The sequence below is a fragment of the Chaetodon trifascialis genome, chromosome 16 (genome assembly GCF_039877785.1).
Source record: "Chaetodon trifascialis isolate fChaTrf1 chromosome 16, fChaTrf1.hap1, whole genome shotgun sequence".
NCBI lineage: Eukaryota > Metazoa > Chordata > Actinopteri > Chaetodontiformes > Chaetodontidae > Chaetodon > Chaetodon trifascialis.
In genome coordinates, this window is record NC_092071.1 from 2,746,643 (window position 1) to 2,763,345 (window position 16,703).

General features: G+C 44.0%; 1 protein-coding gene across 2 annotated transcripts in view; it reads right to left on the reverse strand.

Moving 5' to 3' along the window:
• tmem132e (transmembrane protein 132E) overlaps positions 1-16,703 on the reverse strand; it is a 309,085-nt gene that overhangs the window by 31,242 nt on the left and 261,140 nt on the right. For both annotated transcript variants that reach the window (XM_070982219.1, XM_070982217.1), the window contains exons 4-5: positions 12,286-12,478; positions 3,809-3,952 (exon numbers count right to left, since the gene is read on the reverse strand). In XM_070982219.1, coding sequence (XP_070838320.1) covers positions 3,809-3,952; positions 12,286-12,478 — 337 coding nt within the window. The remainder of the gene's footprint in view (positions 1-3,808; positions 3,953-12,285; positions 12,479-16,703) is intronic.

Consider the following 16,703-nt stretch of genomic DNA (forward strand, 5'->3'; position numbering starts at 1 on the left):
TCATTATATTTTTACTTATTTTTATATTGCTGAGCAGCAATCTGTGTCTTCAAAGGGTGGAGGCAGAACTCTCAGAGACCTCAGCAAAGGAAACCAAAACTACACCATGTGGCCAAAAGTATGTGGACGCCTGAACATTAGACAACTGTGTAATTGCTGCACATCTCATCCCAAAACAATGGACATTAATACGCTGCTATGAAAGCCTCTTTTGCTCCACAGCTGCAGGGATTTGCTTCCATCCAAACACAAAAGCATGAATGAGGTCAAATACTGATGTTGGGTGACAAGGCTAGCTCCCAGTTCATCTCTAAAGCTTCCAGTGGGGGCCAGTCGAGTTCTTCCACACCAAACTGGTAAAAGACTTTCTCCATGGACCTGGATCTGTCCACTGGGGTTTGACATGTTGAAACTGCTCTGTGTTAATAGGAACTAAGTGGTCTCTCCACGGACGGGAGTGTCCACATACATCTGGCAATATAATGCATGTGAACGGCTTGATCAGACCCTTTAAAATTAGGGTTGTGCGTATTTACTACAGGAATTCAAGTCATCTCATCAGATTCTAGAGGTCGTCAGCGACATTCTTGCATCGTTCCTGCGCAATTATTGCTGCAATTTCAAGCAATTATTAAAACTACTTCCACCCTGAGCTGCAGGGATGTTCATGCACGCAGAAAAAGAAGCTGCTTTTAGCTCATTTCTTGTCTTTGAGATGCTAAATCTGGAGTTGCGCTAAAGCAAAATGTGTCATATTAATATGCAAGTGAGGCGATAAGAAAGGAGGCTTCAGTCAGGTGGAGCGCATGTGCGGGATGGCCACGGGCGTGAGATGTGATGTGCAGACACAAGGCTGTATCTGCGTCTTCAGGTGGGTCAGGTGCGTCACAGTGCCAGAGGAGGGGCGATGGGGGCTGCTCTCCGTGGCTTATGATGGCCGGCGAGTCCCCCCCAACCTCCTGACAAACTCTCACAGCCTCCTTTTTTCTATCCTTTCCTGCCTTGTACAACGAGGGTGCCCTAATAATTTCTCCTGCGCGCACACACACACACACACACACACACACACACACACACACACACACACACACACACACACACACACACACACACACACACACACACACACGGGACTGGCTTATCTGCTATAGGCTCTTGATGCACACTGCAGCTTAGTTATTTCCGAAGAAGAAAGAACTAAAGAAAAAAGTTCCAGTAAAGAAAAATGACAGCCTCTCACCTATTTTTACTCTCAAAGTTGGAAAAAAAAAAAGCAAGCGCCTGTGGGTTGGCAAACATCTAAATAAGAAGAATGCTGGGCTGAAAATAAAGCTTTATTCAGGGAGGAAGTCTTGAAAATAATTTTAGTTTAAATGCTGTTTGAGTCGCAGTCTCGAGTCACGCGGCCGGCAGGAGATGTGACGAGGCGCTGGAGAGCTTTGAGGCCTGTTTGCATTCTCCGAAAAAGAAAACCAACCAGCAACGAAACACAACAGTCAGATCAGAATAGACCGGCGTGACTTGTGGCGTGACAGTAATGTGTGTGCTGTGAAAAAAAGACAATAAGTTGGGAGTAATGGAGTGTCCCACCTTTGTTGGGCTGACGGTGAATCTTTTATTTCTGTATTCTGGGGGACGTTTTATTGAACTGTCATGACTCGTGTATTTCCTGGGCCTGAGGGGCTCATTTTAAATTAGCCTCGAATGTTCAATGGCAGGGGCGCTGAAGCGAGCTCACTCAATATCACATGGCCCAGCGCCTTGTCTTTAATGGATAATGAAAAATGATAAACGACGCGCTGCGACCAGCCATCCCAGTGCAACACCTGGTCTTTCCTATTGACAGAACGATGCAGTACAGCACAGCTGGAGCCCCCCCGCCTTAAAGCAACACGTCTTTACAGGAAAGCCATGGATCTGAACTCATTTCAAACCCTCAGGTATCACAATTACGCTGCAGCAAACATTAAGGTTAGTCCATTACATATTGGACAGATAGCGGTCTTTCAGATAGAGGCCAGTCACAACCGATATGACTGAAGTCAGTATCTGATCTGGCTTTATGGCTTCCCGGCTTCACTGTAAAATCTACAGTTTTGTCTCACCTGATTTCATTAGTCTGACTTGATATTATTCAGTGAACAAAAGGCTTCTCGACACAGACCGGATGCTTTAAATATACGAGGATAAAGTGGTCAAATACAAAGATTTCTGTTATTCAGGAGGAAATTCAGACTCCCGACGGGGGAACACAGTTGTGAGTCACGTCCGATGCCTGATGCCTGTTTCCCTCTGAGTGCAGTGTGTTCACGTGCAGCTGTTACTCTATTCAGTTTCTCAACGGCAGCCTTTTCATGAAAAGCAGATTGAGTTTGAGAAATAAGATGTTGTTTAGGATAAAACACACAGCTCTCAGATTCCCTGGTTAAATCCATCTTTATCCAGAGAGGCAGCTTTAAACGCCCTGTAGGTGCTCTGATAGACAGACTGAGACGGCTTAGGCTTTGGATTTGTGCACAAAATGCAGTTAGCATCGACCTGCTGGTAATTAGAAACAATGAACAATCAACATCCTGCGCCAGTGTGCTGCCATCCACCCTTTGTGCAACAAACGCTCGCGTTCAACACTCAAAGAAATGGATGAAAACTTGTTTGGAAGCATGTGACGCACCTTTGGGAAGTCTTACACATCTCACAAAACCAAATCAAAATGGCTCAAACAGGAATGATCTCAAACTAAAAGTTACTGTAGCTGTTTATTAACTTCCTGTTTCAGTCATAAAAACTCTCCTGGTGCACCTGAAATGAAATGCAAGTGGCCTTTCTCAGGTGCACCTGCCTCGATCCAAGGTATTATTTGACAAGCTGCCTTTCTGGGGTCCTTTCTTCAGTGCTTCGTATAGTTTGTGCAGACTTTTTGTCCACACCTGCATTCTGCAAACCTTTCTTTATACTTCTGTTTCTGTGTGAAAGTCTGCTTTTGGATACTGATATGCAATGAAAGCTTATTAATCAGCATTATTATAAGTAGCATGAGAGGAAACCTGAGGTAGTACCATCTGGACTGTCGTGTATTTGCGTATAATGATATACAGTATATGCTGTTTACTTCATCTGAGGTCACTTTTCCCCCGACAGCATCACTTTTAATATGACAAACAGTGCAAAACAGCCCTGCAACACTTCCCTGCGCTGCCTATACAATTATGCAATCTGCCTATAGTGCAATCTATTATGATTGTAATTGACTGGAGAAAATAATAACAGTGTAATCACAGCCTCTAATGTGCTGTGCAAGTTGTTGTGATCCCTCTTTAATTTATTTAATCAACAAATGAGACTTGATATGCTACTCTCAGCTTGGATCCCCTGCGAGCGTGAGCGATGACTGTTCCCTGCATCCCGGGACGCCGGAGCTGCATCCGCCTGCAGCCATCACGCTGAAGCGAACAACAAGAGGAGCTTTGCTTTGCACTGCAGCGCGTCAGGTGAGCAGAACTCTGCGACCAAGGTGTGTCTTTGACGAGCGCCGCTGCAGGTGCGGTGCTCAGAAGACATAAAATGGAGCTTTTACTCCTCCTTTTTAACCACATTGATTTATACGTAGAGTTTCATGAGCATCCTTTGATTTTATCTGAGGCATAAAGCAAGAATCAAATCAGCCCAAAATGAAGTTTTTATGCTTTCCTGATGTTGTGACTGTGGTTCTGGGCCACTCCCCAGTATTAGTGGAAGAGTAAAGGGATTACATTACTAAACAGACATCTTCTCCCAGATACAGAGATTGAGGAAATCAGGTTTACCGTACCTTAACAATGTCTTCATTGGAGGACTTGCACTGCACGAAGGCTGAGACGTCAGTGACTGCTCCATTCATCTCTATGGAGACCATTTTGACAGGAATGGCCACAGTGCGTCCGGTCAGAATGGCCGTGTTGATGATCTCGGTGTCCTGTGAACAGGAAAAAGAGCTATTCATGAAACAGTGGGAGGCAGAGCGATTTTCCTCGATATTTCATCAGCGTTACTGATGTCCGCATCTAAAATCACTGCAACTGGGGCGACGGAGTCTCCCAGGTGATGCTCTCAGCGGCAGAACAGAACTCATTTCACTGACACGTCTTTCATTGGATTTCATCAACTGACATTTTCATTTCAAGCGTTCTGTTCACCCGGCGAGCGACTGGAACTTACCGAAATAGAGATGAGGAAGACATAATTTAGAGAAAAGTAATAATCTTCACCTAAATCACATGTGGTTTAATGGGGTCTGACTACGTACATCACAGCATCATGCTTAAAATCCCAGCTACATAAAAGACATGACATTTACTGCACCAGCGGACAGGATGTGATGCAGCTTTCCGATGAACTACTTCAGGTGGAGAAAATAAGTGGAAAAACGCCCTGGATGTTAGAAGAGATGGGTTTTGTCACAGCAGGAATCTCAATAGGGATGAATGCCACTTATCACAAATGTTTCCCTTAAGTGCCCGACGACTCTGGAAAACGTGTTGTTGAGAAAGCGTCGCTGTCCCACTGATGTGTGAGGCCAAAGTTTTTTAATTAAATACCTGAAAGAGTCTCATGATTTCAGCCATTTGCACAATTCCTTTTCCACTGTTTACATCCAGGAAGCTGTATTATTATTCTAATGGGAATCATTATTTGTATTTGTGGAAAAAGTAAGTTTAATTAGGCCAAAAAAGCACAGAGAACTTTATCTTCTTTATTTTCGCCCAGCTGCTACTCAACAGTTTGGGGTTGGGTAATCCATCTGCTCATGAACAACTAATATACAAAGATAATCTTGAATGACTGGTGCCCATGCTTACATATTCTCCACTTACACTGGAGTTTATCGAGAAATATCAGTTTTATTGCAGTTTTACTATATAAAACGATGAATCCTAAAAAGTTGGGATATAAAATGTCAAAAAAATCAGAATTTGAAGCATTCTGGAGTCCATGTTCCTCCAATCATGTGTTCAAAGTGGTGAGCCTCGCTCCATCCTCGCTGCTGAACGACTGAGCCTCTCCAGGACGCCCCTTTCATACCCAATCATGCTATCACCTGTTACCAATGAACCTGTTTACCTGAGGAATGTTCTAAACAGGTGTTTTTGGAGTGTTCCACAACTTATTTTCAAAAGGGATCAAGTGGTAATAAATCCAGCTGGTTGCACACAGTAATAAAAATAATTGGATTCTGATTAAGCAGCCATGAACAAGGCCAACGTCGCAATCCCATCTGCATTTTTATTTTCAATGCACAAGAATGCAAACAGCCAATTAAAACACACACCAGGTCGTCCGGTGAAGTGTGAATCAATTCATTATTTTTCTGCAGATCATGTAAGCTGCGAGAGGGCAACACGTGTCCTCATTTGCAGCAGACGGGCAGCCCATGAGAGCGACTGAGACCATGTAAATTTCCTGAAATCATAAATAGTATATTTAAATTTCTGCCTGACATTTATCTTAAAGTCTTAATAAGGGCATAGAGCACGAAGTATGAGACATTCTCCCCCCTCTAGTTCTTCATGGGTTCCCACTTAACTGCAAGGCCCACATTTGTTTATTCAAAGAGGGAATATTATAGACAGACTTGGCACTGAGTCTGACTTTTCTGCTCTCTGCAGCTTTAAGCAAATCACAAAGGTAGTCAGTGCTGGAGGTTCCTCAGGCCTGACACTGAACTTTACTTGACATAACAGCACTGGGGTACAATGATGTAGAGACAATCTACAGATGCAATTATGTACATTTTCTTTCACCAGGTAAATCTCTCTGATGTCACCAAAGAGGAGAAAGTGTGAGCATTGAGAAAACTGTGGAAACCCATGTGAAGCAAAATCTATGTCAATAGAATTGGTGAGGCGATTACCAGCAGAGCCATTTTAATGGGCTTTTCAGAATTCTTGAATTTCAATTTCTTCCACACGTTTTTCCAAATTGCTGGAGCAGAAAGCATTAAAGCTTTTTGTCCCATCTAAACAGAACAACTTAAAAATAAGGTCCAACTGCATGATGCTGACAAATTCATCAAACCTACTTCAGTACCATCTTCAGTATGTCGCCTTTGATTTGTAAGAATTCCCACAATATGTGCATTTTCAACGTTCACATTAACGCCAAATTTGGACTCACGAAACTTTGAATCCGACACAAGCTTGACAGAAAGGGCTGACACTGTAGTTTTGCGCTTTTAAAAGGTAGTAAGTATCATCTCTTAACTTTTCCGTGTAGGTTCGCTCTTAAATTTGTTATGTAAGCAGAAAATTGAAGAGGACCCAGTATAGAACCTTGGGGAACTCCATTCAGTACAGTAAGATAGCTGGAGGTGCAGTGCACTCGCTTTCACACACTGAGTGAATTTAAAGTGATGCTTCATCAGACGTTCCTCTGTCAATCAACCTCTGCTTGGGTTTTAGAGAGCTCGTTAAAAAGGATGCAGAGCTCTGCTGCTTGTATCAGTAGGGAATCAATGTCATTCACGACCTTCACTAACAGTGTTAATTCCAGAGCGTTACATAAAAACTCTTTGAACCAGTCAGTTTTATAGTCCACGATGACAAGTTGTAGAAATAAGGTTGTAATTATGTAGAAAGGTGACATCGCTTGAACAGCTGGAAGACGCACACAGTGAAGGAACCTCATAACTGAGCAGGTTGATGTTAAAAATATACCCAGGCAGTGAAATGTGCAGCGACTTTCAAATAATGATGATCAATTGTCAGGCTTTTGTGTACTTAGTTCTGACAAGGCTTCAAAAAACGTTGTCATCGTCTCCACTGCAACATTTCCTCACATTCACGGAGCAACAGAATACAAAATGTTAATTAAAACAATTCAACATGGTCGGGTCTGTCGGAGGCTTTAAAACACGCCCATCGCGCTCTGGAATATGAAATAAGATTCCAGGTCCAGATCGTTCTTTGCCCTCAAGGTGAAATTAGATTTTTGAAGCCATTAACTTCACTCCACCAGAGCTCCTTTGGCCAATCAGAGCATCACATGGCCCCATTCTTTGCCCACATTTTGTGAATGATTTGGAAATGATCTGGAATATCAGTAAGTCACATGACCCATTGTTTCATTTTGTCAGAAAAGCAACTTAATCTATTCCGACTGAAATCTTTAATCAAATCTATCTATTCTGAGTATCTTCTCTGCGATAATATGACAAAATTCTCCTATCCTATTTGGGCAAAACAGCTCTTTTCCTCAGTTTATGAAACATGGCCAGTTTACGGGAAGCAAAGCACAGCAGACCTCTGTGGATAATTGACTGGACTCTGGGGTGAAATCCTAATTAAAGACATCATCCCTAAGCTCCTTTTGCTGTTTTGGCATCTGGTAAGTATTATATCTGGTAACTACACAAGACACTTCACAATTGCATGTGTGCTGCTTTGGGAGCACTAATTACGCTTACCTGAATTCAGCTTGGAACAAAAATCAGTCATCACTGCACAGAGCTATCATTTCACTTAATTACTGTGTTCTGTATGAAGCAGCAAAACAGTTATTAGATACCCTGCTTAATGGAAATACAGAAATGCTGTAATTCTGGTATCACGCTGACCTAAATTGGTTTATTTTGGCTGCACTGAATGTATTTTAACACTACAGTGCAAAATAAAGCACTTGACAGCTATTTTAGCAGGGCCTATGTGAGATAGAGCACAAGCTGGGCTCTCACCGCCGCAGATTTATCTAATTTAACAAAAATCACAGAGGATTCAGCAGAGATAATGACGAACATACGGGAAGTGTTCACTCTAAGACTCAAACTTGTTTTGAGGCCGAATGAAACCTCCTGATTGTTCCTGAACCAGAGCTAAAAGCACATAGAGGCAGCGTTTGTTTATCACCCCCCAAAACTCTGGAACAGCCTCCCTGAAGCTCGTTAGGCCTCTAAATCAGACGACGCCTTTAAACCAACTCTTAATGCAGATCTTTTTAGCATCGCTTTCTCCTGACGTGGCTTTTCTTCGCAGCTAACGGCTGTTTTATTTGGTCTTATCCTGTAGTTTTAATTCCACTTTATTTGTTTTTATTTTCCTTGTTTTTATTGTTTTATCACGTGTTGTTATTTGATTTTATGTTCAGCACTTTGTGTTGCATTTTACGCACGAATTGCGCATATAAATAAAGTTTATTATTATTAGTATTATTGCCATAATCATGAGATTTTTCTGTGTGTGTGTGTGTGTGTGTGTGTGTGTGTGTGTGTGTGTGCGGTCTCTGATTCACAGTTTATTGGACCAACAAATGATTCCCTCTTCTTCTTTGCCGTGTTTACAGATTACAGACATTAACTTGCTGGCGGTTATCGTGGTCCCGTTAAAAAGTAATCCATTACTGTGGAGCCTCGCCGCCCGCGGGGTCTCGGTTCAGGGCGCGCTGAGGCGAGGTTACTTAGCGTCTTGGCGTGTGAGACTTAAACGCTCAGTTGAACTCTTGAACATTTCCACCTGCCTTTGAATAATGTAAACAATACATTGTGCCAGATGCGTATCTTAGCGGACGCACAAACACATACACGCGTACACATGTAATGCGTGACTTCAAGCTGTGAGGTTTGTGCGACACACAGCATCATTTTTTATTCAACATCTGGTCGCTGCTGTGGTTCGGAGCAGCTAATGGAGTTGGGAGTCTGGCACAGCCGCTGCATCATCCTTCCTGTTTTCTTGCCTTTTCAGCTCCCCTCTCTCAAAGTAATGAGACTGTGCTGTGAAACGGGGCTTCGGCGGCTTTGTGTTAATAGTGGCCTAAACTGTAATAAGCCTCTGGGTTGATTTAACCTCACCCTCCTGGAATTGTTTCTGCCTCCACGTTGTAAATTCACGGGTAATTCCAGCCTTCTCTTCCTCCTTCCTCCCCTTATCTGCAGCAGGTCAGCTGCAGTCGGCACACAATCTGTGGTCTGCCATCCATAAAAACCTTCTTCTTCAGTCTCTTTACTTTCCCAGCTCCTCTTTCTGCCCTTCCTCAGCCTAAAGTTACTGCGGGAGTCCGGCTCAGACCTTCATCTCTGTTGCTTTGTTACACAGAATGCATCGTGTTTGTATTTGCAGACAGAACCACCTCCCACCTCTTTATATCAGCAGTTTCTGAAAGTGCTGATCTGTTCCACGAGCTGTCAGTGGGTGTGTTTGGTTTGCATCTGCCACAAACCTTCAAATGACAGAAAAACAAGTCCAAGGTCCTGCTGGATTCTTCTGACCTGGTTCATTTCTGTGCTAAATGCTGTAGTTCCTGACCCGAGCAGCACAGAAAGCCCTTCAGACTCCGGACCGGCTGATCTGATGAAAACACAGTGACCATGTTCTTCGGCTAATTACATTGTATTGTGTTCTTGTGAAGAGATAAGCAGCCGCTGCAGGGTCGAATCCTTACTGGAAGCTCATCTTTCAGAGCCATCGCAGTTATTAAAGCTCTTCTATTTAACAATTAATCAGATGATTCCCTTCACATTAAGAGCGCCCTGAAGGCTGCAGAGAGACAAGATGGAGCAGAGGTTAAACACAGTCCCTGCAAGTCAGGAAAGCAGAGAGGCTCCAGCTGCCAGTGTTCATTCTCCTGACCTGACCTTTACATAATAACAATAATATCAATAATAATAACAGCAGACTTTATTTGTATAGCACCTTTCATACAAGAATTGGTGCTCAGAGTGCTTTACCACAGAAATCACATCAGACATGAAACCCATGTGATAATAATGAGATGAAACGAAGGCTGAAAAGCATCAAAGGTCTCCAAACTTGCAGCATTTTGAGGCTTCATAGGGGAGAATTCACAGCGTTATTCGCCTTGTGTGCACTTTTTGTATAACTCACATCAACTTTGTACGATTCAGTATGTTTACAAATTACTGAAATTTAGGAAACTTGCTTCTATGGTCTGAGCTGAGCTCAGGAGGGTCGCTGAAGTCGTTTCTTAGCTTGAGCTAACTGTACCACAGGCAGCCTCGTCACTACATGCCGCCCCATTACGCCTCTCAACGACCTGCCATCATGATGAAGCTGGCCTGCTCTAATAAGACCACCTGTTTTCAGCTCATCAATCACCTACCAACGTGTCATCACTGTTAAACTGTGTCACTCCTCCTGCAGAGGGAACGTCTCCTTTTTGTTTTCATATCATTTACAATCCAATTAGTCACCAGGACTGAAGTGATGGATTAAAGCTCATATCCGGAGGCGACCGCAGGTGACCCACCTGAAAGCTGGAAATGTTGCCCGATGTGGGAAGTTTTCAGGGTCGGTCTGACTCTGAGTTTTTCACCTCATGCCAGCATCCCTTCCACTGATGACGTACAGACTGTTCATATCATTTGCTCAATGTCAGCCATACTTCATAGACTAATTAGAAGCTGTCGGAGAATTCCCAGCGCGTGAAAACATTCTGAATTGATCAAGCGTGACTGTGTCAAAGATCGTTTCCCTTTCTTTGAATTTCAGACGAAAGCAGCCAAGTCTCCTTTTACAGGGACAAAAAACATGAGGGACATCCTCGAAATTCCCTGCCGATGAAAAATATTTCCTTTTTAATGTTCCAGTTAGTGTAAACCACAGTCCTGTGCCTGAGACGGCAGCTAAAAAACATTAAAATCATACAGCTACATGAGCACTTACCCATAGATCTAACCAGCTATATGAACGAGTGCAGAGGTGGCAGGCGGTTACAGAAAAGCACCAACAGTTCCTGCCATCGTGTTTCCCGACGTTAATTTTACAAGGTAAAGTCACACAGGCAGAAAACTAATTTTGCAACGCAGCTAAACATATCTGGGTACAGGATGCATGCAAATCCCAATTTTCCAGGGGACCAGAGATATGAAGTGAACCTTATGTTGCACCAGATGTGCAGTACACAAAGTCATAAATGCAGCTCAGGTATATTTAATGGGGCTTTAGGTGAAGAGCAGCTGTGATAGTGCAGAAATATAAAAGATAACTGAAGTTTATTATTCCAACAAAAGCATCAAGCCTTCCAGATTTTTTGGAATACTCAAGTAGAGAAGTTCATTTTTAAGATTGTCAGTAATATTTATGCATTTTATGACCTGGTATTGACCGAAAACCTTGCAGCTCTTGAAGCTGCAATCATGAGCTTCGCCCACCATAAACGCTGCTCTGCGCTGTCCTCTCCCTCTCATTCAGCACCTGCATGCAGTCCTCTATATCACTCACCATGCACAGTCAGTTTTAATGAGTAAATATCATGTGGGTCTGGACATTTTCACTGCAGGTTTGATTCAAACATGAGAGCGAAGCCAGACCACGAGCGAGGAAGTCGGCAGGCGATGCATAGCCAGAGCTACCCGGCGCCTCTTGCTTGATTAATTTCCCTTTGTTCCCATAATCTGTTTACTACCCTCACTAATTGCCACCTTTCACGAGGCAAGGAGAAGAGGCCTGATTAAAAGAGTAATAGACACTTAAGTGTTCTGGGGTTGGTTGTCTTTCTAAACAATCAGCAAGTCATTGCAGGGAGTGTAGCTGTTGATTAGATTTATCTGTAATGAGAGTACACCTGTCTGCCTCACCTGCAGTGTGTCTGACGCTCTGCGTGACTTTAACTTACATACATGAGATATTTAAAGCCACAGATTCAGTGTGGGTAAAAAGGGGCTTCAACACGTGAGCATCATTACTGGGATTAAATCATTTGGGAAGCTCCTGCAGGTTTTTTGATTATGAGTTTGCAGCATTTCTCTCATAATCTCAAACAGGGTTTTGGGCTAATTGGACGTCCTGAGCTGAGGAGGAATGTGTGTACTGCATACTGTAGGATGAGTGTGCACCGTGCAGCTATAATATGAAGGAAAACGTGTATTTAAAAATAATAATCTCACGCAGCCGTGATTAAGTCACGGAGGCGTTTTGGTCTTTACAGAAACTCTTGGTGGATGCAGTGCACTCGATGGGTCGTTCAGTGTTTGGTTTTTGCTCCTTACTGATCATCTTTGAGCTGCAGCTGCTGCACAATAACTTCCCTCAGGGTGAATAAAGTTTTATCATATCTGATCACAAAGAATCATCAGACCTGCGGATGGCCTCCACTGCATCTGTGTCACTGTGCATCCTGACAGCTCATTGATCATCTGCCTGAAACTCAGAGAGCTTAAGGGCAAAAATATAAATGGAAAACTTTCCCTTCTGGTGTTTTGGTTTATCCAACAGAGTTTAACCCGCGTTGATCAGATAACTTTAAATAATGAGATTCTAAATGATTGAAATTGTTTTTGAGTTTAATAAAAACGCTCACCATCGCCAGCGGGATGATGGCCTGGATGTCCCGCTGCACCACCGTCAGCTCCGTCACAACCTTCTCTGAGTCCGGAGGCGGGTTCTGGCCCTTGTAGTCGATGTTCCAGTTGATCCTTCTGGTCACCGAGAGGCTGGTGAAGTTCTCCATCTCGAAATCCAACTGCATCACCTCGACGTTACCCAGCACGTCCCTGCCAGACCATAACAACACACAAAACACACCCTGAGTTAAAGGCCACATCAGTCACGGCAACATATTGATGAGAAACACAGCACGACAAAGACCTTTGGCAACGCAGTCGTTCTGGTAATGAAACTGTTGACGGAGAAGTTTTTAATTATTGAGCACGCCATTTAGCGAGCTGTCAACACGCTGCGCTGCAGTTATTTTTAAAGTTTTCTTCAGTTAGCCCCGAGTTGAAAAAGAAATAATGTATTCATGAAGACATGTGAAGCGCTGCAGCCATGAGCAGATGCTTGTCAGATGATGTATTTCAGTATTTGTTCTTTATTCACAGCGTATCTGAGACGGCGCGTAACGATGCAGCTGATCGCCGTCAGAAAGCAGCTTTACCACCCGTAAAGAAGAGCTGAATGTACTTTTAACGTGGCTGATTGATGGAGATTGATCACAGTATTCTGCTCTGATCGATGAGTCAATATCCAATAAGCTGCCCAGAAGATTTCAGATTAAAAGCCAGTATCTGTATCAGCCATGGGCGACGGGTGGAGTGTGATCAGTGATGTGCATTGAGCGGAGTTATCGCACGTTCACTGATGAAAAGGCCCCGTTTTCAACCATCGCTCAGTCTGATTGGTCGATCTCAGACTTCCTGATAGAAACGAGGCTGTTAACGATCTTAAAGGTCACGGCGTGATGTTTACAACCTGAAGCTTCACGACTGACTTCCCTTCAGAAACTTGACAGTGATTTACTCACATAAACGTCGCTGCTTTGCTTTCTGCCGTGATGACGAGCGCTTCCCGTTCACACCTTTCTGGATTCAATGAAGTCAGGCTGAAGACGCTGAAGCCCATTACAATGTGAATCATTGTCTCATGCTGCAATTTAATCCCTCAGAGCCGTAATCCTTTTAGAAACTGCTGTTTCTTTTTGTCTGCTCTGAATCCCAAACGCTGCCTCCTGACAGCTAAAAGGATTTTTAGGCACCTGGATTGAGCCCCGACTTCAATCTAACTAATGATGCATTAATGCACTGAGCTAATCTGTCTCTTGATCTCATTTTGTGCATTTGAGAACAAACATCCATCTCACATCTCACCATCTTCCACTGAGCTCCGTCTGAGCTGCACCTCCCTGTTTTTTACCGCCATCGGTGGGCGCCGTTTCTTTCCGAGCCTCGGCCACCTTCAGAGGAGCAGAAAAACCCACCTGGGACCGACTTCCTGTGATTTTCCCAACGCCGGCTACAAAAATGTGTTCACATGCAAGCTCCAGAAAAAGCTTGACCAAAGCAAACAGACCAAAAGATCATAAACTGATAAATATTCCAGCAGAAAGCGAGACGCCGAGGGAGTTTGCTCATCTTGATTCAACTCATAGTTGTTTAGGGACCTAAAATCATTTGGTTGAGATTAGAAAAAGATGCTTATCTGGGTTGAATACTGACTCAGAATGAATTCACTTACTAAATATTTAAGCAGAGCCACGAACAAAGAGTTTTATAAACCTAACAACACGTACGAAAGTCTCACTTCCTGCTTCGGAAAAAGCTTTTGGTGACTGATAATTAGTTGCACACAAACGTGTGTCGTTGAAGATCGAGTTTGTTTGCTGATGCAACAGGTAGCACACCTGACACGACCGTCCTTCTTTACCTTCCTGCACACGTTTCCACCTCTGCATGTTGTTACTGGAGACACTAAATGTGATGAGAAGTGACGGTTTTCTGATGGCACTGCTGCTCACTGAGATGAAGTAATCATACGCTATGAATGAATGAATGAATGAATGAATGAAAACCTTATCGATAAACAATCCCTGCTCTCTGACCTTGGTGGTCATTTCTTCTTCTACCTTAAAGCCTGAGCAGCTCTTCTGCGAGGAGATTGCAAATTTAGTTCTGCCTCTCACTCTCAAATAACCGTGATTGCAGCGGCTGCTGGTTTGCTCCTGACCAATCGATAGCTTTTGGTGGGTAACCTGATTGTCTCGATGGCCGTGCACATGAAATATTTGAGCGCTCTCTCTTTAGCTTCTCTCTGCAGCGTGAAGATACCAAACGCTTCGGCTTTACTATCGCAATGTGCCGGCGATGCAGAAGCGATAACGACCCTCCCGTTATGAAAATCCGGCTTGTTGGGTTTGTAATCTTCAGGTTCAACAGGCCGAACGTGAAGCGGCCTGACTGGTGGCGAAGGGGCAAATTAAATCTCTCTCCATCCGTGACGAGAATCATCCCGCTCAAAGCTCACCTTTCGCTCGCCGTCTGTCCTTCACAAAAGCAGAGAGCCATCCCAGCGTTCAGTCTGAGAGCCTTTTAATGAAAGCCGGATCAAACTATCTGTACCAACCTGCGGCCACAAAGGGTTCCTCTCAGGAACGCCGTGATGAGATCTCAGCCTATTTGTCTCGACATCACTCAGTGAAAACAAACACCCCCATCTGTCTGTGACACGCTGAAGCTGTCATCAATACCGCCCGCCGGAGCGAAGACACGTTCAGGCGCTCGATACAGTGTCGACTGCCACCGCGCCGGAGAGGGAAAAATGATGCTCACACGGCTCTGATTCGGCTTAGAGGCCTTCGTCTTTTATCGGGGTGAAGAGCAGATTGTGAAAACGTAAGTGAAAGCAGCAGAAGAAGAGCAGGAAGAAAGATTCCTCCTTCACGCCGCATTCAGCGAGCTACAGAAACTCTTGACATTTTGACAAGGTTTTTGACATCCGGCTCCGAAAGAGCAGATTTGAGGAAATATCACATCACTGTCGGTCTGCACACGCCCTGATCAGAATCTTTATTGATCCTCTGCTTCAGCCGTCAGCTGCGTATGCGTTGTGACTGCACAGACTTACAATGCAGGCTTCGCATCTGCCTTCAGATCTTTGCGGCGCCACTTAACGCATCATGGCGAGGCCGCAGGACAGGCTGAATTAACTGCAGAATCACTGAATCCACGACAGCTTCCACTTAAATCGCTGAGTGTTCTTCTCTAGTGGCTGCGGCGTAACAGTGCAGTCTTCTTACGCTTCCCTCAGGACGTCACTATAGGGTGACCTTTTCATCAAAACACTGAATTATGTATATGTTAGCTAATTAATGTCACTTCAGTCTGTTTCTTAACGTTTCAGAGAAAAAGAGAAGAAGATATTAGGAGAGGGAAATATTCTGGAGCGCAATCTGAATCTTCCATGAAATCATTCGTGGCACCTTTCAGCTCTGATAGCAACAAATAGGAAAAGAAGACGTTGATGTTGGACAAACAAAACTCAACATAAAGGCATTTTTAAAAAGCAGTGGGCGGTGAAAAGTTAAATGAGTGATTTCAGAGCAGAAGGGGAGGAGGGGGAAGTAAACACGGCTCAAGAAGAGCGGCCTTGTTTTCATCAAGCTAATGATGTTCTGTCTGTGGAGCACAAAGTATATGTTTTAAAAGTTGTAGCTTGGGGCTTTTTCAGCGCTCAGGGGGATTTCATTCTTTGATCAGAGGCCTGTTTGAACTGATTAACAGGGAGAGTTCATTGGATCAAAGCACTGCAGGGCAGAGTTTCAGCAGCAGAAGAACAGAGATGGTGAACACAGGCGCAGAGTGATAGATGCTTAAGTCTGTAATGTAAAGTCCACAGCACTTTAATAACCGAGACACTGACTGACTGAGAGGCATCAATACAAGGTCTGTTTATCAAGCACGGAGCTGAGTTAGCTAGCTTAGCTTAGCATAAAGACTGGAGGCAGGGGGAAACAGCTAGCGTGGAAAACACCTCCGAACATGTTGCGTCTCGTTTGTGTGATCAATCCAACTTTCTCTCGGCTGAGCGTCAGCTAGAAGAGCGACTGTGCGCAGCTTCTCAGAGACGTAAAGAGACGGAGACAGTGAGGTTGTTTGGTAGCACTGTGTCTTTGCAGAGACCTCAACAAATATTCCATTTGGCAACCAGAGGCGCAGCAGACGGCCTGGGATAGCTGTTGGTTTAGAGGAAACGCTCACAGTAACTGCCCCTGAAATCACTAATGGCTTCCTTTCATGCAGGTCAAACACACGTCTTTCTGGGCTCAGAGTCTCTTAGCTTGTCCGCACAGGAGGCGTCTTTAGTTGTCCGTCTCAAGCGCCGTAATGGAACACATCTGCTCCTATTTTAATCAACACAACTGTCCACACAGGCCACTAATATGAGCTCAAATTTCACTATGCAACACATGGCCTGAAGTCTATTTTCTTCTGTTTTATATCCTGA